General features: G+C 55.5%; 2 protein-coding genes across 2 annotated transcripts in view; both read left to right on the forward strand.

Moving 5' to 3' along the window:
- The window catches only part of IGF2R (insulin like growth factor 2 receptor), a 102,577-nt gene extending 94,377 nt beyond the window's left edge, over positions 1-8,200 (forward strand). The window contains exons 43-48 of the mRNA XM_055536142.1: positions 16-162; positions 554-741; positions 3,906-4,092; positions 4,558-4,710; positions 5,664-5,733; positions 6,392-8,200. Of these exons, the coding sequence (XP_055392117.1) occupies positions 16-162; positions 554-741; positions 3,906-4,092; positions 4,558-4,710; positions 5,664-5,733; positions 6,392-6,799 (1,153 nt within the window). The 3' untranslated portion in view covers positions 6,800-8,200. The remainder of the gene's footprint in view (positions 1-15; positions 163-553; positions 742-3,905; positions 4,093-4,557; positions 4,711-5,663; positions 5,734-6,391) is intronic.
- Positions 8,201-16,920: 8,720 nt separating this feature from the next.
- The window catches only part of LOC129619492 (solute carrier family 22 member 1), a 36,832-nt gene continuing 29,885 nt past the window's right edge, over positions 16,921-23,867 (forward strand). The window contains exon 1 of the mRNA XM_055534712.1: positions 16,921-17,316. Within this exon, the coding sequence (XP_055390687.1) occupies positions 16,921-17,316 (396 nt within the window). The remainder of the gene's footprint in view (positions 17,317-23,867) is intronic.

The raw sequence follows: 23,867 nt of genomic DNA on the forward strand, positions 1-23,867 counted from the left end.
CGTGTGCCCGTGCAGGTTCGACGTCGACAGCTGCACCTACCACTTCAGCTGGGACTCACGCGCGGCCTGTGCCGTGAAGCCTCAGGAGGTGCAGATGGTGAATGGGACCATCACCAACCCCGCCAACGGCCGGAGCTTCAGCCTTGGGGATATTTACTTCAAGTAAGTGGGGCCGTTTTGTGGGAGCGCCGCCCCGTAATCCTCCCGTCTCTGCCCGGCTGAAGGCTGCAAGATGAAGAGGTCCGTGTGTTTGCGTGTTTTAGTTACCGTTTCCAGTTACCATCGTCACGTCTGGCTCAAACAGAGGGCAGGCATTGCTTAGCTGTCCGAGTCGAACCCCAAAGATGGTGAGGTCTCTTGAGTGTGAAAATACTGTCGCTCCTCCTCTTACCATTTGTGATAAGCCCAGGGGTCGGAGCTGGAACCTTCTGCACCGATTTTTGATGAGGAACCTTCTGGCTTTACTAGTTTCTTTTCTTTAAGTTTCTTAGTAGCGTCACTAGGTGGGTCCCGGGATCCAGGGCTGTCCCCGAGCCCTTTTCTTTCTCCTCAGACGATTCAGTGCCTCTGGGGACATGAGGACCAACGGGGACAAGTACATCTACGAGATCCAGCTGTCGTCCATCACGGGCTCCAGCAACCCCGCCTGCTCTGGGGCCAGCATCTGTCAGAGGAAGGCCAATGACCAGCACTTCAGTCGCAAAGTCGGAACCTCCAACCAAACCAGATACTACGTTCAAGGTAATTCTCTCCACCCGCGTGCCACATTTCGCTTCCTCGGAGGCACATTAACCTTTTCATGAGCACACACTCCCTTCGGTTAAAACATCAGATTGGTTTTAACCTGAAAGCCCCAGGTCCAATCCTGTGTCTTGTGGACTGAGCAGCACATGTCAGGGTCCCAGCGGTTCACTGTCGGGAAGACTTACATCCTAAACAGATGTGCAAAGCCTGGTCTAAACCAGAGGTGGTGAGGTGGGCGTGGAGGACCACAGCCAGAATTACTTTTGGTTGGTTTGGTTTTCATCACAATGCTTCTTTATTTTGAAACTTCAGATGTTACTAGGGGAAGGTAAGAGATTTTGTATTTGTCAAAAGGCTGAAAAGAGAGCGACCTGGCCCAAGTGTTGGCAGTCGGTGTGGAGGAAGGCCTTCTGCTACATGGATGCAACTTTGTCCTGTGTTTCTTTCTTTACTTCCTTTTTGTTGAGATAAAATTGACATAGAGCCGTAACTCAGATGGTTAAGAATCTGCCTGTAATGCAGGAGACCTGGGTTCGCTCCCTGGGTTGGGAAGATCCCCTGGAGAAGGAAATGGCAACTTACTCCAGTATTCTTGCCTAGAGAATTCCATGGACAGAGGAGCCTGGGGGGCTGTAGTCCATGGGGTCTCACAAGAGTCGGACACGACTGAACGACTAACACTGTATAAGTTTAAGGTGTACAGAATAATGATCTGAGTTATATACATCATGAAATGATTATCACAGTAAACTTAGTGACTGTCCATCATGTCCTGTAGATACAAAATTAAAGAAGTAGAAAAAAAATTATTTTTTCTTGTAGTGAGAACTCTTAGGATTTATTCTTTTGACATACAGCAGGGTTCGTTATATTTAGCACGTGGCGTGTGGCATCTGAGTATTACACCCCTGGTAACCACAAATCTTATCTCTTTTTCTGTGAGTTTGTTGGTTTGTTTCTGAAACATAATTGACCTGCCATGCTGTGTTAGTTCCAGTTGCACGACATAGCGTTTTCAACATTTCTGTACATTTCAAAAACCATCGCCATGCTCGGTCTGGTTGTCATCTGTCACCATGCAAAGAAGTGACATAGTTATTGGCTGTGTTCCCACACTTTGCACTTCACATGTAGGCTTCTTTCTTGTGCCATTGACGTTTGTACCTCCTCACCCCCTCACCCATGTCTTTCCTAATTCCTTCTTGACCTGGAAAGAATATTTCCAGGAGGCAGCTCTTGTGTTTTTGTTTTCAACAACTAGTCTTCCTCTGTAAACCATTTCATGCTTTGATTTTTGAACTAGGTAAATGAACTTGCTTTTTTTAAAACAGTTAAATGTGTTTACAAAACCAGCTGACTTTTGACCTCCCCGAGAGGAGGTGGGGTGGGTAGCTGCTCCCTGAGTAGGTGGAGTCTCGGAGAAGTTTCCGTGCGCAGGTGGTAGGTAAATAAGGCAGTCCCTGTGCTTGGCAGTGCCCACTGGAGCTGGGCAGAGTCCTGCCAGGTCAGCCTGGCTCGCGTCCACACCTCCCCATCAAGAGCACCTGCAGGCACCCTGCCACTTCTCCTCGGGCCTTCCTGCTGGCACACCTCGGCCTGCCCACCCCCACCCACTTCCCCACTGCCACACCCAGCTCGGGGCTCCCTTCTCTCACCCAGGGGCACTGCCGCTGGTGGGTCTGCAGCAGTGGTCCAGCTCCACGCCGCAGCCCTGGTCAGGGGCCCAGTTACCAGGCTGAGAACCTTATGTCTGTAAGGCCTATGTCTAGTCTAGTTGGCCTCCTGCAGTCCCCAGGCTTAGAGAGCGTGTGTGTGTGTGTGTGTGTGTGTGTGCGCGCGCATTTATTTATTCTTGGTTAGTTAAATCCCTTTCTTACCTTTTCACTCCATTCACTCACCACTAGTAGGAAATAGGTTTGGTTTTAAGACCTTCGTCTACGTACCAGGAAGAAGTGCAGTTTAACCCCACCCTGCCACACATCTGCGTTCATTCCAGAGAGTGAGGGCGGGAGGCCTCCAGGCCCATTTCTGGCTGAGGTTCCGTGTTGCCACCTTGGCTCCTCACCAACCTCATGGGTTTGAGTTCACAGTCCAGGCTGTGGGGCAGCCCTCTCGGGTCACGGCTCAGCCGGGTACGTACAAGTGAGGACCCCGGGGACCCCCTGAGCCCAGCCCACATGGCTGGCCTCGGGGCTGGCCTCCACTCACTCCACCGCACACACCGCACACCCTGGCCCTCTAGCGGGGGCAACTGCGCACTGGCCGCCAAGCTGTCCTCACGAGGCCGGGTCCACACAGGGACCCCTCTCGTCTCACACCAGCTGCACATTCGGGGGGCGCTCCTTGGGTGTGATAGCTCATTAGAAAGATACCACGAAAAGCTGTCTTAGTCATGCTTACAGGTTACTACAGTGAAAGGGTGTAAATTAAAACCAGCCAGTGGGAGAAGCACCGCAGGGTGAAGTCCAGGAGGGAGCCAGATGCTTGTGGCGTCTTCTCCCTGTGGAGTCAGGAGGTGTCAGCGGACAAATGTGTGACAGTGTGAACGTGTGACAACACGCACGGAAGCTCAGGAGCCGACCAGGGAGGCCCACGTGCGCCTCCGTGTCCAGGGTTTATTGATACTTCATTGTGTATGCTTGACTGATTAGTCAGTTTTTTAGTTGGTTTGCTGACTGGTTGGTTGGTTTGTTGACTGGCTGGTTGGTTAGTTGGTTGGTTGTTCAGTTAGTGGGTTGGTTGGCTGGTTGCCTAGTTACTGGTTGGTTGATTAGTGGTTGGTTGACTGGTTGGTTAGTGGGCTGGTTGGTTGGCTGATTTGCTGGTTGATTGGTTGCCTACATGGTCCACCCCGGTGTCCAGGCGGACTGAGACATGTGGGCAGCCCCCACTCCACATCATGTTGTTTGCTGAGGACAAAGGCCAGACCTGTCTTAGGGTAAGGTTCAAGTCTCTCCCGCTTCCTGACTTAGGGCAGGGGCTCCATATTGTGTGTGAGCAGTCTGTGAAGAGCTCCTCCAGGACATGAGACGAAGGACCCTTTCGTCTGATTCTAAGTCTCTGCAGACCTTTCGCAGATGATGGAGAGGTAAACTCAGCCCGCTGTTGAAGCACCCGTGTTCATGCTGCTGTGCCTGTGTGTGCGTCTGCCTTTTTGACAGATGGCGACCTGGATGTGGTGTTCACCTCGTCCTCCAAGTGTGGAAAAGACAAGACAAAGTCTGTGTCCTCCACCATCTTCTTCCACTGTGACCCCCTGGTGAAGGACGGGATCCCCGAGTTCAGCCATGAGACCGCCGACTGCCAGTACCTCTTCTCCTGGCACACCTCTGCCGTGTGCCCGCTGGGGTAAGTGGGGTGCTGGCCCACAGTGTCCCCCAGCCCCAGAGTGCCAAGGCTGGCTCCAGAGATGAGTTGTTGCGAGGGAGAAGTTGTTACTTGGGTTGTGACCCCGTGTCTTCCCAGAGCAGAGAGTCGTGGTCCTGGAAGACCAGGGCAGCTGGTGTGTCTCCCTGAGTCTCTGCTCCAGAAGCACCTCTGTGCCCTCGGGGCCACGCAGCAGGGTCAGCAAGGCTGCAGGGGGGCAAGGCATGTTCTCCAAAGCAGCTCTCCTCATCCCCTTAGTGATGGAAGCTCGTGTGGCGGAGGCAGTGTCTTTTGGCCTTTCCCAACCCTCCACCTCAGTCTCGGCATCAGAGGGGTTTTCCCACGGGGGTTCTCCCGGCTGGTGGCTCGTGTCTTCCTGGGTGTGGGTGTGTAGTCAGGGCCCGGGCCTTCTCGGGCAGGGGGCTGAGCTCTGTGGTCTCCCTGTAGGGCGGGCTTCGACGAGGAGATCGCGGGGGATGACGCCCAGGAGCACAAAGGGCTCTCAGAGCGCAGCCAGGCGGTCGGGGCAGTGCTCAGCCTGCTGCTGGTGGCGCTCACCGCCTGCCTGCTCACCCTGCTGCTGTACAAGAAGGAGCGCCGGTAAGGAGAGGGGCGGGTCCGGGCGGGGGGCCAGGCCAGAGGCCCAGAGTCAAGCCCTGGCTTCCTCTTCTTGAGCAGCAGCAGCTAGAGCTCTTAAGACTCTGGACACTGTGTTGTGTAGAGCTTCCTGTGATGACTGTCCGTGCGTCTGAGCTGTCAGGTCATGTGGCCAGATGCCCCGTGGGCCTCAGCCCGAGCCCAGCCTGTTCCCAGGACATGGCTCGCTGCACGTGTCCCCACATGAGCTGACCGCCTTCTGATCGACTGACCCCTTCCCTTAAGAGGAGAGCATTTATGAGGTGCCGGCTGTGACCTCACCCCCATCCGTAGTCTCCCTTTTAGGGGTGAAAGGTCTTGTCACTCACGGGCAGGCCAGCGTGACTGTCTAGCAGGTTTCACGTCACCCGTGAACGAGGCCCAGGGCTCTGCATGTGGTCAGCCGTGTCCCAAGGGCAGGGATGGGCCGGCTCTGGGGCTTCCTGTCTCCCCCCTCACCTGCCCACCGATCCAGAGGCAAATGAGAGGGTCAGGAAGTGCTGACCACCACCACCCCGGCCCCAGAGGCCATCAGCCAGATGCTGGAGTGGAGCAGGAGGTCTGGGTGTGAGCTGGCCCTGGGTTTGCCACTCAGCCCCGTAATCTCAGCACAGCCCTGGGGTGGCGAGGAGGTGTGGGCTTGTTCCATCCGCGTGCGGAAGAGCACGTGCAGAGATGCGGGGTAACTCACTCTGGTCTCTGTTAGCACCGCAAAGACGGCGTGTCTTTGCATACAGGGTTTGAATCGGCTTCTCCTGATTGCATAGCCTTCCTTCCTCTGACTTGGCTCCCAGCCCTGCTGTTGTGGGTTGAGGGAGCGTGTGCTTGGGTGGGCACAGCCTTCTGTCGGGGGGCACAGTGTGGGGGGTCCAGGGCGGGGTGGCTCCAGGCTGGAGTAACTGGAACCCCCTTTGCAGGGAGATGGTAATGAGCAGGCTTACCAACTGCTGCCGCCGGAGCGCGAACGTGTCGTACAAGTACTCAAAGGTAAGGCCTGCCGAGGCTTCCGGCGGCTCCCCGCCCCGTCCCCGACCCCCCCAGACACACACACACACACAGTCCACATGTCGTGATGTCGGCCAGTGGCCGCAAGGAAACAGTCATCGCAGGCCGTTCGAAACCACCAAAGGGGAAACTGCCTCTCGTAGCTCTCAACCTGAACACATGCTTTGTCCTTTCTTCTTCAAGGTTTTCTAATTGTGATGGCGGCTGATTTCTTACAGCATTTAATATTCAGATCGTTTCTACTTTTTTGGCTCTTCTACAGAAAGCATGACAATGAAACTTGTGCCTCTGGCATTTGGATGATTTCCTTTGGTTGAGTTTCTAGCAGTTGAGCCCAGGTGGCGTAAATGCACTCCTGGCTCTTGATTGTCCTGCCAGCTGCTTTCTAGAAGGTCTCCCTCAACTGCACGCATCCACGTGGTGTCGTCCACCGGGCTCCTCTCCCCTTCGGCACGTCTCTCTACCCCTTAGGGCTTGTGGAGCAGAGGGCCCGTCCCTGAGACCCTGACCCTGTCTGCCTTGGTCGGATCTCAGCAGGAGCTGGCGCTTGCCAGCCTTCCCCTTCCTCTCCCTCCTGGGGTTTCGGGGGTGGTCAGATGAGGTCTCAGGTGGGCCCATGGTCCCTGCCGTGTCCCGGCAGGTGAACAAGGAGGAGGAGGCGGACGAGAACGAGACCGAGTGGCTGATGGAGGAGATCCAGCCGCCAGCACCGCGGCCCGGGAAGGAGGGCCAGGAGAACGGGCACGTGGCCGCCAAGTCGGTGAGAGCCGCCGACGCGCTGAGCGCCCTGCACGGTGACGAGCAGGACAGCGAGGACGAGGTCCTGACGCTGCCCGAGGTGAAGGTGCGCCCGCCAGGCCGGGCTCCTGGCGCCGAAGGTGGCCCCCCGCTGCGGCCACTGCCTCGGAAGGCGCCGCCCCAGCTGCGGGCCGACGACCGGGTGGGGCTGGTGCGCGGGGAGCCGGCGCGCCGGGGGCGGCCCCGGGCGGCGGCCACGCCCATCAGCACCTTCCACGACGACAGCGACGAGGACCTCCTGCACGTCTAGGCTCGCCCGCACCGGCTCCGACCAAATCCGACGGGACTCTGTGATGCTTCTGTCCTTGGCCTTTAACGAAAACTGTCCAAAAAAGGGAAGAGTGTTGGTGGTGGGGGAGGAGGGGGGCGCCCCTCTCCGTGGGCGCGGGGAGGAGGCGCGGCCGCTGATGGCGGCGCCCGCCCCGGGTTTGTCCCCAGCCCTCACCTTGAGCGTGGCCGCCGTGCGCTTCCTAAAGGCGCCGGGGCTAGACGCGTCTTGGGACTGAGGGCTGCGTTTGAGGAAGACCCTTGCTGCTTTAGGCCCTGTAGGGTATTTGATCATTATATTTTAGCATTTAATTCTCTCCTCCTATTTATTGACTTTTGACAATTACTCAGGTTTGCGAAAAAAGAAAAAAAAAAAAAAACCACCAACAGTTTTTTCCTGCCGGCAGGGGGTAACCTTTCCTGTCCATCCTTTAAGCAGGGGGAGGCTGTGGGCGCGCTCGGACGCTTTGAACTGGTCCACCATGTATCCTCTCAGTTAGACTCCACCACTCTGTCTCTTCTCTCTTTTGCTTCTGTGGCGTCAGGGCACACGGGTGTGTGCGTGCGCACACGCGTGGGTCCGCAGTTGCCTGGGCTGTGGAAGGGGCCGCCCGCTCTCTGCCTCTCGAGTCAGTAACAGCTGCAGCCTTTTTTTTTTTTGCATGATGTCTTCGATCCCAGGTGCACAGAGCACACTTATCAGTATTTCTCTCGCCAGCTGGTGAAGTCAAACAACCCACCCAAAGATTGATGTGTGTGTGTGTGTGTGTGTGTGTGCGCGTGCGTGCGCGCGCGTGTGCCTCTGTGCGCACATGTGTGTCTGAGAGAATGGGAGTTGAGATGTCAGACTTTTTTCCAGACTTGGGGTGTAGGTAGGTCTCACCTCTTCAGGTTCTCATGATACCACCTTTACTGTGCTTATTTTTTTAAGAAAAAAAAAAAGTGTGTATCGACCATTCGACCTATAAGAAGCCTTAATTTGCACAGTGCGTGACTCACGGAAGTTGCATGAAAGCCAGTGGGCCAGGCTCTCGCCCCCAGCCTTGCACTTGGATTCCCGCCCCGGCACAGCCGAGACCGGCTGCCCGGTCCGCAGGACGGGAGGGGGGACCGCGTCCTTCCCCGGCTGTTGGCGCCTTTCTCTGAAGTGTTTAACGAATGACTTTTCTGGCATTTATAGAGCTGTATATAGACTCAGTGGTATTCATATTCTGGAAAGCCAACCAACCCACAGGGTTCCTGGGTTTGTACTCTCGTTTGGCTAGCTTATTTGATTTCAACATGAGTGTATTTTTAAAAATTGATTTCTTTCCTCATTTTTTTTCCAATCAAATTTACTGTAATATAAAGTATTCAACGATTTGAATAAAAGATAAATTATTAACTGGGTGGTCCTGCTTTCTACCCTTGAGTGAAAAGCCCCTGAGTTTGCTGCCGTGTCCGATGCCCTCTCTGCGTCTCCTGTCCCATTCCAGAGACAGTTGTGTCCAGGTGTCGGCCGACCCTTCACAAGTGTCCCTGAGCCTCCCCGAGTGTAGATGCTTACTCGAGGCCCACGGGGGGCTCTGTCAGCTTCACCCACACCTGGTTCTTCCTCCTTCTAAGGAAGCAGACCTTGGGATATTTATTTATTTTTTTACCAAAACAGCCGCCATGAGTGCAGATCCCACAATCCTGGTATACAGCCTAGGCTTACATGGAGCAGGGAGCGGGGCTTCTCTTGCATGAATCTGGTTTCCACCTGAAATGACCGACTAGAGCTTCCTGGATGTTACTATGAAGACAGACCGAGCAGGGAGCATGATGTCTGACTATAGACTTATCGGAGTCAGCGTCCTTCCTTTCTGCTCATGTTCTGATTATTTCCAACTGGACAGACTGTTTTCCTCTTGAGGACTTAAAAGCATCTCTCTCGAGACAGACACTCTGGGGTCTTATATAAAGGTTTACGTTGTGAGCCCACAGTTGCTGGTTCTCAGATGCTGTGTCCAGGAAACTTGTCCAAGCCACTCCCTTTTCACTAAGACACAGGAGTCCTCTCTGCCTGGAGGGGCACTCGCGGGCCCTGTGGGTGAACTTGACCCTTCATCAGCACCTCGGGCTGTCTTCCCTGGTGGCCACCTGTGCCGGCCGCAGGGCGACGGGGATGTGACCATGCATGTGAGGTGTTTGCTCACGCTCTTTTCTCGAGCACCTTGGTAATCTCTTCCCCTGAGCCCCTGCAAATCAACTAACAGTCTGTGCCAGCTGTGGTTGTAGGAGTTTAGGAAAACGCTCCCCGACAGCAAGTAAGAATTACAACCTTTCACGAGTCTAATTTAGTTTCCTTTTAACCAAGATTTTAAGCCCCACCTTTGTTGAGACTGTGTATTGAATGGCGGGGGGCTGGGATAAGTGGAAGGTCAGGACAGTGCAGGCAAACCCTGTGCACAGTAAAATCCACGCGAGAGTGGAGACCCAGCTCCCACCAAGAGCTTTCTAGATGCAGCTGCCTGCTCTCCACCAACCTGTGACACGCTGGCCACGACCACCTTCAGGGAGGTCGACAGCCACCCCATGGGGCCATCTAGAAGGAATTCTTCCATCCCTTTACACCAGATCAAGAAGTGGGCATGGAGGACATGGAGGTCTTACCTTTCTTCCAGGGGTCAGGTCACCAGCAGGTGGTGTGCCTTGGGGTGGGGGCCAGGTTAGATTGATTAGAAACCCCTTCACCAGCTTTGGAGAATCCCCATGACCCAGCGGGACATGACTTCTTCTTCAGATGAACTTGGCCGACGGAGAGTTGGCAGCTCAAGGGTGGCTGAGAGTGTTGTGCCTCCCAGGAGGGTGGGTCACTGTACGAATCCCGGGCAGGGTGGTCCTGCAGCTCCTTTCCAGGCTGCACGGACTCCAAGGCAAGAAGCTGAGTGTTTGGGGACAGAGTGGCCAGAGGTGCTGGGGAGGTAAGGCTGGAGCATTGTCGTGGAGCTTGAAGAGCCCCATGACAGTCGCTGTCGTTCCCATCCTGGGAAGTGAACTGTTCTCCCTAAAGATGCAGGGGAAGGCCAAAGTCAGCCTGTGAGTTATTACTCATATTTCATTGCTTCCTCCTGGTAGTGAGCTGTGGGCTTCCATGACAGCTCAGTTGGTAAAGAATCTACCTGCAATGCAGAAGACCCCGGTTTGATTCCCGGGTCAGGAACATCCCCTGGAGAAGGGAAAGGCTACCCATTCCAGTATTCTTGGGCTTCCCTGGTGGCTCAGTTGGTAAAGAATATGCCTGCAATGTGGGAGACCTGGGTTTGATCCCTGGGTTGGGAAGATTCCCTGGAGAAGGGAAAGGCTACCCACTCCAGTATTCTGGCCTGGAGAATTCCGTGGACTGTTTAGTTCATGGGATCGCGAACAGTCGGACACGACTGAACGACTTTCACTCCATTTCTTTACTTGTTATGCTGTTTTGGGCAATTGGTGAATCAATAAAGTTTACTTATACTGCTATTTTGATACAGTTAGAGGAAAACAGAATTGAACAAATGGTCCTGTCACCCCTGGACGGGGAGAGCATGTCAGGGGTCACCTGGCGGCGGCTTTGGGCACCCCCCTGGGGGAAGCATCCCGAGAGCAGGCCTCACTCCCCCAGAGCAGTGCTGAGTCACGGGGGCAGGCGCCGTGAGGGGCAGGTCCCAGGCAGACCCTGTGACCCTTGGCTTCAGATGAAAGAAATGAAATTGATGAAACGTACCAGGCAAAGAACTTTATTCCCTGAATCACGTGAAAGTGAGCTGCTTCCATGATGCCTTGGGATGTCACCACCCCTGCCGCCCCCCAAAACAACACACATGGACCCTCGAGCTGTGGTGCCTCAGGTCTGCTGGTTGTCATGGCAACACTTTACACTAAGAGGACCCCCCACTCAGAATCCTGCCCCATTCAGTTGCCCTGTCTTGAGTTTCCCTCCATCGGGGAAGCTGGTCTTTGACTTTCGTGACCCTGACTTGAGGTCGCCCTCCTCACCCATGATCACCCTCTGCCACCCCTGATGGGTGCCCTCCCCTCAGGGCCGGTCTTGCCCAGCCCACTGCCATCCCGCTCTGCCCACCTTGTGGCTTCCAGGGGAGGGCCTCAGGATGAAAGAAGGCACCCCTTTTGCTGCCGCGTGTCTCACACAGCGCACTCCCCGCAGGGCCCCACACGGAACACTTGTTCTGCGTGGTTTTTGACAGAGGTTCTGTAAACACTGGAGAGGACTTAGCTTTAAGAAAGTTTGGAAAAGGCTAAATTTGAAGGGAAATGGCCTTTCTTGGTACGAAGCAGAAGGTCTTTCGAAGGCGAGATGGCTGAGTGCACGTGAAGTCAGTGTAGGGAGCGTGGCCGGCGAGGCTCCTAGAAGAGGAGCGGCACACGGTGGTCCCTGGGACCTGGGGGTGTGCGGACCGCCCGGCGGGGATGCTGTCACGGTGGGCGGGGCTCTGCGTTCCCCGGAAGGGCCCATGGAGCAGGGTCGTGGTGGACTCTGTGAGGGCACACAGATGGTTAACAGGGACCATGGCCAAGTGGGCCCCGTCTGCCTCTCACCTGCCCTCCCCAGAGGAAGGCTTTGCTCCCTGCCCCCACTATTTGTGTCCCCCCAACACCACTCTCCCTGGGGTCAAAGTCCCCAAGAAACCGACCCTCAGCCCTGATGCTGAAGCGCAGTTGATCCTTGAGCAGCACAGGTTTGAACTGCACGTATCTACCTAGACGCAGTTTTTTTTTCAGTAAATAACATGGTACTGAAAAAATGGTTGACAAAAATAAGGATATCACACGACACAGGACAATGAGATGAAACTAAAAATTTCCGTGTCCCTAAATGAAACTCTCTGGGAAGCCAGAAAGCATGTGCCTTCATTTAGGTCTCATCCAGGGCGGTGTTAGCGCTTGGACTGAAGGGAACCCTCTGCAGAGACTAGAAGGCCTAGAAGGGCCTCTCTACCCAGGCGCCTACCACCGGGGCCTCTGAGGAAAAGCTCACCCACCCCCCCAGGCTTTCCTAATCCTCTCGGCTGCACCCTGGGCAGGAGGGAGGGTGAGTGTTGGCCCATTTTACAGACGTGAACGTTAAGGCTTAGCAGATGTGTGGTGTACTGATGGAGGTGGGATCTGAATGACTCCGAAGCCCCTCCCCATCCGTGTGCTGTCCGCATGCTCTGTGGATGTCTCCTGTTCCCTTGGTCAAGGGAAGGCCGTCCTTTCAGAGGCTCGGGCCAAACGCCCGGCACCTCTGTACCCCTCACTGGCTCTCACACCCGACATCTAGCCTATCAGCATATCCTCCCACCTCCACCTGCAATCAGACCCTGAATGCATTTCTCTCCAGCCCTGCTGGTGCCATCTGGTCCAGCGCCCTGGGCCCAGCTGGGCAGTGGCAGCTTCCCCGTGCTTGGCTCAAACGGCCTCGGGGTTGCCCTCGCCCCTGGGTGAAGCCCCGGTCCCGCGGGGCCCTGTGTCCAGGCCCGAGGCCCCTCTGGCCTCAGTCCTGCTCCCTTGGCTTGGCTCTACGGCTGCCCCACAGGCCTCCTCTCTCAGCCTGCCCAGCCCCTGCTTTTCTTCTCTCTGGAACGTTCGTCCTCCAGTTCCCACCCCCCAGAGCTCACTCTCCTGCCTCCCTCGAGGCTCAGCATCTCAGAGGCCACCCCTGACCACTGATTCTTAAGGCTGCAGCCCCCTTTCCTGCTCGAGATATCCATAGCACTCCCTACCTGCGAAGACACCGTCTCCGTACTTCCCTCATTGAGCTCAGATCTCTACCCTTAGATGCTGGTTCCTCTGTTAACGGCTCTGTTCTCCCTGCCAAGAGCAGGGCCTGGCAGACTGCAGGCACTCTACTTTGCAGGGAGTGAGTGTGTGGGTGGGTTCCTTAGTGGGACAGGGTGTTGGGTAGCTGAGGGCCAAGCCAGGATCTCTTGGACAAGGTTTCAGAACAGTGTCTGGAGGCTAGTCCTGTAATGTTCTCGCCTCATCCGGAAAAGAGCTGAAGACCCAGGTGATGCCCGTGTCCTCCCTGGCCTCTGCCAATGTTGCTGGGCCAGCCCCCATCCCCCAGGGACCCCCAGCCCCAGGGGTGGCATCTGTGGGCACTGGGCCCTGGAGCTTTGGGGGCAGGGCGGGTAAGTCAGGATGTAGTGATGCTTCTGTGTCCAGGTCCCAGGACAGACGGGGACAAAGAGGACTGTCACGGCAGGTGAGGCAGACACAGACCACTGGGAGGACCATCCCAGTCCCTGGAAGAAATGGAGGTAGAAGACTCCTGCCAGGAAACACTGGCAGAATGTCAGGGCCTTGTACAGTGAGCGCCATGGGCAAACCCTGGCATCCGTACTAAAGCACAGCTTAATAAACCATCCTCAACCATCAAAAAAAAAAAAAAAAAAAAAAAACTGATCGAGGCCTGGGAGGAGGAAGCACTCTGCCCAGCAGCGTTCAGTGTCAGGACTTTGGGGCAGGAAATGCAGACCCAGCAGAGCCGGCCTGACTTCAGGAAGGAGCTTGAGGTGCAGGGAACGCACTTTGCCCCTAAGACAGGCTTTGCCCCCGAGGGCCTTGCGGAAGCCTTACCACAGGCTCCCATGCTGTTCCCATGCCTCTGGTGGCTTCCATGCTCCCCACTGGAGTTAATGCCTGTCCCCGATGGCATCATGGAGCCATGCTGCCTTGGAAGAAGATGTCAGGGTCACCGGGGGACCCCTCCGGACAGCACACAGAGGGAAACAGCAACCCTGGGGCCAGGCCTGGGACAGCCACGGCCCCCCAACCACCATGTCCCCAGCTCAGCCTGGTGGGAGGGGCTCCCCGTGACAGAAGGAGCTTCAGGGCCACAGGGTGGGAGGCAGGCCGCCCCGTCTTCCCAAAGCCCTCCTGGAAAATCAGCCGTCTTGTTGAAATCAGTCCACTGGGAGGTCATCTGGACCTAGGGAATCCCTGGTGGCCGGGCTTTCATTCTGCATCTCTGGGCTTGCCCCGAACGCCTGTTCCTTTTCTGTTTTCCCAGAGAGGGAGCCTGGCCTCTGTCCTTAACTTCAGGAGGTCCCAAGGCCTGGGGTGAACTGTCCTGGAGCAAAGGACATGTCTTGCACAAAATCTGTGTTTTGGGCTGCTGGGCGAGTTGAGCTGCAGCACAAGAGTCCTGGAAACACAGTTGCTGGTCACTAGCCCTGTGGCTTTCAGTGAATTGATTTCTTAAGAACTGGCCAAGAGCCAGTGGCATGACAGCGGACAAGGGCCTCGGTTTCTTGTCTCTAACATGCCTCTAACCTCAAAGTTTCTCACGGGATCACGTAGTGAATATCGTGCTCAGAGAGGAGTCTGGCCCGTCACCCCTGATGCCAGGGAGGACGGTGGCCTTTTCCAGGCGGCACTTACCCGCCAGCCTGGGTCGCTTCTGCAGTCTGGACCCCAGGATGACCGGCCACCCCCATGTGCACCTGGCCGAGGGGCTTGGAGACAGGGTCGGGGGGAACCATGCAGAGCCGTGCACAGGTCTGCCTGCTCTGGGGTCCGAGGGGGAAAGGAGCTCTCAGGACACTGAGAGCAGGGGGGCAGCTCTGCCCAGACCTGGGTGGCGGCCGTCTCCTCGGGGAAGAGTGCATGGTGGGTCCGGTCCGGCCTGGGGAGTGGGTGCAGGGAGGGCCCTGCTTGCTTCCTCCCCGCAATGAGCTGAGAGCAGGGCCTTAGCACCCGGCCGCTTCCCAAGCCGAGGACGCAAGGCAGGGGAGCCCTGTGCGTTCAGGGCCGCTTGTGGTGGAGAAAAGCAGTGACTTCCTCATGTGTAGGAAAACCCCGTTTTCCTTTCTCCCGTGAGTCCTCCTCACTCCTCTCCCAGGACACTTCACTTCAGGTCACCGAATGTGGGGCTTTTGCCCACACCAGACACTTGCCTGCAATGCCAGCCAGGTGTCGCACAATTTAACCCACTTCTGACCCCCTCAGCCTGGAGAGAGCCTCAGACCCCCCCGGTTAAGGGCTCAGTCCCACGAGACCGCCACTCCTCGGATGCCAGTCACTATTAGGGCCCCAGGTGACCCACATTTCTGCCCGACTTGGCTATGGATCAGAGTCCTCTGACCTCTTCCCTCTTTGGAGTCAACTAATTTGTTAGCAAGTGTTACCTGCTCAGTTGTTTGCAATTCTCTGCAACCCCATGGACTATAGCCCACCAAGACTCCTCTGTCCATGGAATTCTCCAGGTAAGACTACTGGAGTGGGTTGCTGTTTCCTTCTCCAGGGGATCTTCCTGACCCAAGGATCGACCCCGGGTCTCCCGCACTGCAGGTGGATTCTTTACCAGCTGAGCCATGGGGGAAGCCTCTGATTCGCTAAAGCGGCTCACAGAAGTTCGGGAACTGTTGGCTTGTCCACCAGATTATTAGAGAACACGGTGCAGCGTTGGAGGAGCCGGGAGACACACAGGGCGGGGGTGGGGGTGGGTCCCAGTGCGGGAGCTACCGTCCCCACGGGCCTGGGGTGTGACCTGGGGTGTGGATATGATTGCTCTGAAGCCCGGGTAGTGGGGCTCTTACGCAGGCTTCACCCCATCGGCATGACCCATGACCGACCATGTCAGCCCTTTTTGCTCAAGAGAATGGGGAGATGGGGCTGAAAGTTCCAAGTTTCTAATGACAGCTTGGTCTTACCTGCAGGCAGGCACCCACCCAGAGTCTCTTTGCGATCCCATGGACTGTAGCCCGCCAGGTTCCTCTGTCCATGGGATTCTCCAGGCAAGAACACTGGAGTGGGTTGCCATTTCCTTCTCCAGGGAAATCTTCCTCACCCAGGCGCTGAGCCTGCGTCTCCTGCGTGCCCTGCACTGGCAGGCAGGTTCTTTACCACTCGTGCCGCCTGGGAAGCCCCTAGCGCACAATCATAGCTCGGCCTTACCCATGACCAGGAGCCACCCACAAGCCCACCCAGAGTCACCTCATTGAACACAAGACACTCCTAGGAAGTGTCAAGGGTTTCAGGGGCCCTCTGCCAAGAACAGGGAGGGGTGATGAAGACACAGTTCTATTATCTCACTCAGGCAGGAAGGGCAGCGCCTGGCCTGGGTGAGCTGATGCCTTGGGGAGGTTTGCCCCCCTCCCTGCCCTCTCCCCTCCCACAGCACCCCAGTCGGTGCTCAGCTCAAGTAGGGAAGTAGTTTGCAGAGCTGCAGCCTCCTCCTGTCTCACCAGAGCAGCTGGTGCACCGCTGGGCTTGGGGCCAGCTCCCCATGTCCACAGAACAGAGAGATGAGGGTCCCGGGAACGAGAGGGCACCCGGCACCCGTTCATCTGTTATCTGTCCCTCTTGCGTGCATGGAGGGGGGACCCAGCCTTAATGTTCTGTGTTCTCCCAGGCTGAAGTGGGGGAGGGGGAGGTGTTCTCTGCCTGCGGCCCTTTGATCTTTTCTACCAGCATCTCTGCCCAGGAAACCCATCAGGATCTGTGCCCAGAGGGCCCCTGTGGCCCACTTTCCTGGGGATTCAGGGTGGGTGCATCATGGTCCAGCAGCCAGGAACCTGCCTGTGAACATAGTGATGCCAGAAGAAGTCCTTTGTGGGTCCCGAAGAAGGCAGTCGTTCTACCCTGGGACAAGGATGTAGGGAAGTGAGTCAGTCTGGGGAGCTTGGCTCTCCCATCGCCCGTGGCCAGACCCTCCATGCACACTGCTTGAGACACCCCATCGTGAGAAGCAGGTCCGATAGCCTGGCAGCCAGTGTACTGTTCTTGTTTATCTGGATGATAAAAAAGCTTTCAAGTAGAGGATCAGAGCCTGAAAGAGACTGCTGGGAGGGTCACGGCCACCTTTGCTCTCTCCCTTGGCTCTGGGAACCCCAGTACCACAGAATCAGGTCCTCAGCCCAGGTGACTTCCCCCAGCCCAGCAGTCTGACCAATCATCATCCTCCTATCCCTGCCTGAAACCTGCCCTGTGGGTGAAAGATTGTTTCCAGCTGGTTGGCTTCCAAGGGTAGAGGCCAAGATGCTTAGACAGCATTTCGACTTCAGACCAGCCCATTGCAGAGAAACCCACATAAGACCCTGACCCCGGGCCCTGCGGCTGCTGTGGTCTGCTCAGAGCGATGCACGTGGAGGCTCAGTCATGCTCACCGTAGATGATGTACTGGAGCAGGTTGGGGAGTTCGGCTGGTTCCAGAAGCAAACCTTCCTGATCCTGTGCCTGCTCTCGGCCGCCTTCGCCCCCATCTACGTGGGCATCGTCTTCCTGGCCTTCACCCCGGACCACCGCTGCCGGAGCCCAGGGGTGGCGGAGCTGAGCCGGCGATGCGGCTGGAGCCTGGCGGAGGAGCTCAACTACACGGTGCCGGGCCCGGGGCCCGAGGGCCAGTGCCTCCGCTACGAGGTGGACTGGAACCAGAGCACCCTCGGCTGCCTGGACCCACTGGCCAGCCTGGCCGCCAACGGCAGCCCCCTGCCCCTGGGCCCCTGCGAGCAGGGCTGGGTGTACGACACGCCCGGCTCCTCCATCGTGACCGAGGTAAGAGCAGGCCTTCGCTGAGGGGATAACGATGTGGGTTTCAGGGCAGAGAGGAAACATGATGAATCCTACAGGCTTCGATCCCACATCAGCAAAGAGGGAGCGGGGCCGTGTTCTCTGAACTCTGGCGTATCAGACTCCGTACCGGGCACTGCCGTTCCTCCCTTGTTCAATCCTCCGCACACTCTGGGTGTTAGAGGAGGGAACTGGGGCTCAGAGACACCATCGCCTGCCAGGCTGAGCTGGGCTGCTTGGGTGGGGGGCCCCTGGGGAGACTGGCTTCCTCACCCTTCTGCCCCAGTGGCTTCTCCACGGGCCTGCAGAATCCACCTGGGGGCCAGTGGCGCCACCATCAGAGATGCGAGGCCCCCTCCTTCCATTCACAAGCCGTGGACATGTGACAGCTCAACGCTGGTCTCTGGGGCGGTGTGGAAGCTGCCCTGGAGCCTGACTGAGTCTCAGCCATGCCCCGAGTTGGCTGAGTGTCGCTGTGTAGGTTACTCAGCCTCTCTGAGCCTCGGTTCTCTCATCAGTAAACCGTGATGACAATGACCTGCTTCCCAGGGGTCGGCCGAGGACCGTGAAGATGCTGATCAGACAAGCCAGAGAGTGGCTGGGTCAGCACCCCTGGGTGTCCAGCACCCAGCTGCCCTGGGTGTCCCCTCCATGGCCCACAGGAGAGCAGGATGGCGGCAGAGCACTTGCCTGGATAGGTTAGTGGGTTATCTGAGCATTTGCTTTGAGAATATCTCACTGAGAAGCCAGCAGATTTCTTTCCTTCATGGACCCTTTGGAAAGTGCTATTCTGTGACAAGCGTGAGTACTTGGAAACTGACCTCAAGGTCGCTTGGCGAAGTCACAGGAGAAGTTTAGACACATTAGTCGATCAGTCGTGTTCGACTCTTTGCAACCCCATGGACTGTAGCCTGCGAGGCTCCTCTGTCCATGGGATTCTCCAGGCCAGAATACTGGAGTGGGTTGCCATTTCCTTCTCCAGGGGATCTTCCCGACCCAGGGATTGAACCTGAGTCTCCTGCGTTGCAGGCAGATTCTTTACCATCTGAGCCACCAGGGAAGCCCTTTGGTGAAGCCACAGACCAGAACTATGCAGAGTCTGTTTGTTAGCAAACTGCTCACCTGAAGCAAGGTAGCTGAGTGGCCTGAGCAGCGCACGTCTAGCTGGAGAAAAGCACCGTGTCCGTCCCTCCCGCCCCATGGCCCACTGTCTTGGGGGGCGGGGAGCAGGTGTGGGTGCCCTTGCTCAGACGTCCGGTCTCTGAAGTGTCCTCCAACCACAGACGTCCAGGTAGAGGACCGTCTCCCAGGGATGCTGAACTGGCCGCTCTTCTAGCTGGAAATCTAGAAACAGACCCAGACGGGGATGTATTGTTCTCTGTGGCTGAGGCATACTCTGCTTGGAAAGGATCAGTTAGATGCAAGAATTCATCCATTCACCCCTCCATCTGTTCCCTCAGTAACCGCGTTCTGAGCTTTTCCTTTGTTCTGGCACTGGGTATGATGCCAGGAGGGACACGGAAGAAGCCCGTGAAGTTCAAGGAGTTTGCAGTCTCCAGGGAGCCAGGGAGGGGTGGTGACCGTGAGAATAAGATCAGTGTCCCAGACAGGGAGGGGGACCTTACTATTCAGCTGGCTGCTGGGGCCTTCCAGCAGGAGGTGGCAGACTTTCTACACTGGAGTGTAGTTGATTTAGTGTTGTGTTAGTTTCAGGCAAGGGGATTCAGCTATGCCATCCCAGGCTAAATCGCTTCAGTCGTGTCCGACTCTTTGCAACCCCATGGACTGCAGCCCACTAGGCTCCTCTCTGTCTGTGGGATTATCCAGGCAAGAACACTGGAGTGGGTTACCGTGCCACCTCCTTGACTCAGTTATATACACATAGATATCTATTTTTTTTTCAGCTTCTTTTCCCTTCTAGGTTATTACAAAATATCAGGTATAATTCCCTATGCTACACAGTAGGTCCTTAGGACGGACTATTTGAATGGGACCCAGGGTGGTATTTTGAGCTGCGTTGGGGAGTGTGAACCAAAGCGCAGGGGAGAGGGGGCAGGGACCACGTTCAGGGAGCCATGACTTGGTGAAGTGACTGGAATCCAGTAGAGGAGTCATGGACAGAATGGTGGTGACTCAGCTTCGGGCCAGAGGGCTGAGATCTTACATCAGGTCACCAGATAAAATGCCGGACGCCCACTAAATTTGAATTTCAGGTAAACAACAAATATTTAAGTAGGATAATTAGGTCCCAGGTATTGCATAACATTTGATACTGACAGCTGAGGCTGGGAATTCAGATACTGCTGAGGACATGATTGCACTAAAAAAAAAAGTGTTGCTTATCTGAAATTCCAGTTCGGAGGGGCACCCCATATTTTTTTTGCTCTAAAACTGGCAACCTTACCTTTGTGCCAAGTGGCAGTTCAGGCAGAGGAAGAAGACAGTCCTCGCTGGACCTTGGGAATGGTCCAGGTGCTGGTGGGGAGTGGAGGTGACGCTCCCCAGAGGTGGGGAGAGCTTGAAGAGGCCAACATGGGCCCTGGCAGGACTGTCAGCCAACGCGGCTGTCACAGGATCAAAAAGGATTGATTTAAGAGACGCAGACCTGGCAGGGGCTGGGGAGGAGGAGGGGCCCGATTTGCCAGAGGGTCCTGGCCGGGGAGGCAGGCAGCTGAGACCTGAGCAGTGAGGCTGGAACACAGGGAAGTAGCAGCTCATTCGTGTGGGGAGCCTGGCCTGGGCGGGGGCCCTGGGGAGGGGACACAGTCCCGACTGGCGGACAGTGGTAACCGGGAGCGGTCTTCCAGGTCCTCGGGGACCCGAGCACTCTGGGAAGGACTGGGGGAGACAGGGGAGGGGTTGTGGGCTAGGGTTCAGCTGGGGGCACACTAGTGTATTGGGGGTGGGATCCAGCTGGAAGTGATGGAGGCGATGAGACACGGGGCCTCAGGAGCGGAGGACCGCTTCTCCTGGACGGAACGTGCCTCCTCTGACTCACCCTTCCCACTGCTTCACAACAACTTTTGCCTCCTCCCCTCAGCCTAAGCTGAAGCTTATTTGGGGAAGAATCCTCCCTAGTTATTCATTTCTGCAGAAATAATCTTTAACATGGCCTTGCCTTGGACGTTGGAATTGGCTGAAGGGAAGGCGATGAGCTGACCTCTTTGAACACCCAGCTCCCCGTCCCTCCCCACCCTGAGGGCAGAGGTCAGGGTCCATTTGGGGTAGGAAGGTTTCCCAACTCACCTGATCCCCGGGATCACCTGGATTCTGACCCATGATCTGCGGAGACAGAACCCATGGGAACCTGGATTCTAACAAGGACGCTGGGTGACTGTGTGCCCGTGAGCTTGGCCAGCCTGCTGCTCTACAGGCCATGTCCACCACATAGCCTGGCCCCAGAGAAATCCCCAGTGAAGTCCCAGCAGGGAGAGGGACCGGGCCTAGGAGACCCCACCCCATCCCGTGTGCCCCCTGTACAAACTCCAGGCTTTCCGTCTTCCTAGAGTCACAGAGGGTCCCTGGGGACAGTGGCTGGGTCTGGGATCGCAGAGGGCAGGCAGGTGCCTACAGACAGAGCCCCTTGGCGTAGCTGGGGGCAGAGTTCTTAAGGGAGGTGGCATCAGTAGGGAAGGCCAGACCCCCCTTTCTCCAGTTCCATGAGCTCCCTGGCTTCTGCACGCCCCCAGAGCAGGATGGCATACAGGACATTTCAGGGAGGGTGTCAGAGATATCGTACAAAGATGCGGATTGCAAAGAGTAGAACAAACACCCCAAAACCATTGCCCTGTGGCTTTGGGGGCATCTAGTATGCACAGAACATCGTCCTGGGTGATGTAGGTGGGGGCTCCAGGGAGGCCGCTGGAGAGGCTGACCTGGGCCAGCGAGATAACAGCTCCCAGGAGCGGCCTCCCCTGAGTTCCACTGACAGGGCCCAGGGCCGCAGAGAAGCCGAACAGCGGCAGGAGAAACTCCCCAGGGCGGTGTGCTTCCAGCTGAATTTTCAAGGGAATAAACACCGGGAGTGAGAGTTGGACCATAAAGAAAGCTGAGCACCGAAGAATTGATGCTTTTGAACTGTGGTGTTGGAGAAGACTCTTGAGAGTTCCTTGGACTGCAAGGAGATCCAGTCAGTCCATCCTAAAGGAGATCAGTCCTGAATATTCATTGGAAGGACTGATGTTGAAGCTGAAACTCCAATACTTTGGCCACCTGATGCGAAGAAAAGATTGAAAAGACCCTGATGCTGGGAAAGATTGAAAGTGGGAGGAGAAGGGGATGACAGAGGATGAGATGGTTGGATGGCATCACCGACTCAATGGACATGAGTTTGAGCAAACTCCGAAAGCTGGTGATGAACAGGGAAGCCTGTTCTGCAGTCCATGGAGTCACAAAGAGTAGGACACGACTGGGCAACTGAACTGAACTGAAACATCTGGATCAGCCAAGAATGGGGGAGATGCTGATTGCTTCCAAGAGCTGAGCTCTTCACAGGAGCAGACGAGGATCTGGGCATAAGGCAGGTGGTAGCATGAGCTGATTGTTAGTTTCTGAAAGTCAAACGGTAGCAGGGAGTTTTACCTTTTTGTTTATTTTTTAAAGTGCTCATGATTGACCACTGGGGCCAGGACAAGGGCATGGCTCATACATGCAACTCTAAGTTTTTACAGGAGATGGGTAGCAGAGCCTCCTAGGTAATAAAACACACCTAGACAGCATATTCAAAAGCAGATACATCACTTTGCTAAAAAAGGTTTGTCTACTCAAAGCTATGATTTTTCCAGTAGTCATGTACAGATATGAGAGTTGGACTATAAAGAAGGCTGAGCTCCGAAAAACTGATGTTTTTGATCTATGGTATTGAAGAAGACTCTTGAGAGTCCTGTGGACTGCAAGGAGATCCAACCTGTCCATCCTAAAGGACATCAACCCTGAAAAATCATTGGAAGCACTCATGCTGAAGCTGAAACTCCAATACTTTGGTCACCTGATGAGAAGAGCCGACTCATTGGAAAAGACCCTGATGCTGGGAGAGACTGAAGGCAGGAGGAGAATGGGGTGACAGAGGATGAGATGGTTGGATGGCATCACTGACTTGATGGCATCACTGACTCGATGGATATAAATTTGAGCAAATCCCAGGAGATAGTAAAGGACAGGAAAGACTGGCATGGTGCAGTCCCTAGAGTCACAGAGTCAGACATGACTGAGCGACTGAACAACAAAAACTAAAGCCTCATTTAAAAAGTTAAATGGTTCATTATTTACTAAACCATGGGCACATAGTTTCTCCCTGCAGCGCCCACAGTGGCTTCATGATGGTAACAGGAGCAGCTCCACACATACCTTCCAGACAGGAGACTGAGGCACCCCCCCTACTTTCTGCCCCTCTGCACTCCAAGTGGGGATGCTTCTGCACTCGGGCCTCCCAGAGCACCCAGGCATGTTGGCATCACCATGCATGTGCCAAACACGGAGGGGCAATCCCTGAACCTCACTCCCAATAACGCCCAGGCAGATCGGCTCGTGTCTTTGCCTCTGTCTTTTGTTCCTCCCAGGCACATGGGACCCTCCGCATCTGCCGCCTCTGGGTTCCCCCATCCCCCGCATGCAGGGCTGTTCCCCAAAAGCCCCCACCAGCTGGCCTCTGCTTCTTTGCTCAGAAATTCTCATGTTGATACTCACAGTTCCATCAGTCATGACAAATTTACACAATTATTGGGTAGAATTTATGGAATAAAACATGTGATTCAGTTCAGTTCAGTCACTCAGTCATGTCCAGCTCTTTGCGACCCCATGGACTGCAGCACACCAGGCCTCCCTGTCCATAGCAACTCCTGGAGCTTGCTCAAACTCACGTGCATCGAGTCGGTGATGCCATCCAACCATCTCATCCTCTGTTGTCCCTTCTCCTCCTGCCCTCAATCTTTCCCAGCATCAGGGTCTTTTCCAATGACTCAGTTCTTCACATCAGGTGGCCTAAGTATTGGAGTTTCAGCTTCAGCATCAGTCCTTCCCAGGAATATCGAGGATTGATTTCCTTTAGGATGGACTGGTTGAATCTCCTTGCAGTCCAAGGGACTCTCAAGAGTCTCCTCCAACACCACAGTTCAAAGCATCAATTCTTTGGTGCTCAGCTTTCTTAATTAAGGGTTTTTACCAATTCTGGGAAACACGTCATATGTATTTTACATCATTTTCATTTTTGGATAATTACTTTGCTGTATTTCCTTTAGAAACCTTACCGTTTGGCCACCCTGTCCTTTGACAACTATCAGGGGTACCTGACAACAGACTCTTTAATTAGTATATATTGAGGGGAAACCCAAGATAAAGATATTAGGCATGTAATGACGCTGCCTGAGATTCCCCAGAAACCTTGCATTTGTCTTATGAAAATGTGGTGAAAGGAAAGGATGTGAGGGGCCCCGGGATCCCACATTTTTGTGTCGTGCGTTGACATTTTCTGCAGGGAAAACGGTAGGCATAGTTTAACTTACAAACAGTCTTGTGTGTTTTGGCCCCTCCGACCCACA

This window comes from Bubalus kerabau, chromosome 9, assembly GCF_029407905.1.
Source record: "Bubalus kerabau isolate K-KA32 ecotype Philippines breed swamp buffalo chromosome 9, PCC_UOA_SB_1v2, whole genome shotgun sequence".
NCBI classification, from domain to species: Eukaryota; Metazoa; Chordata; class Mammalia; order Artiodactyla; family Bovidae; genus Bubalus; species Bubalus kerabau.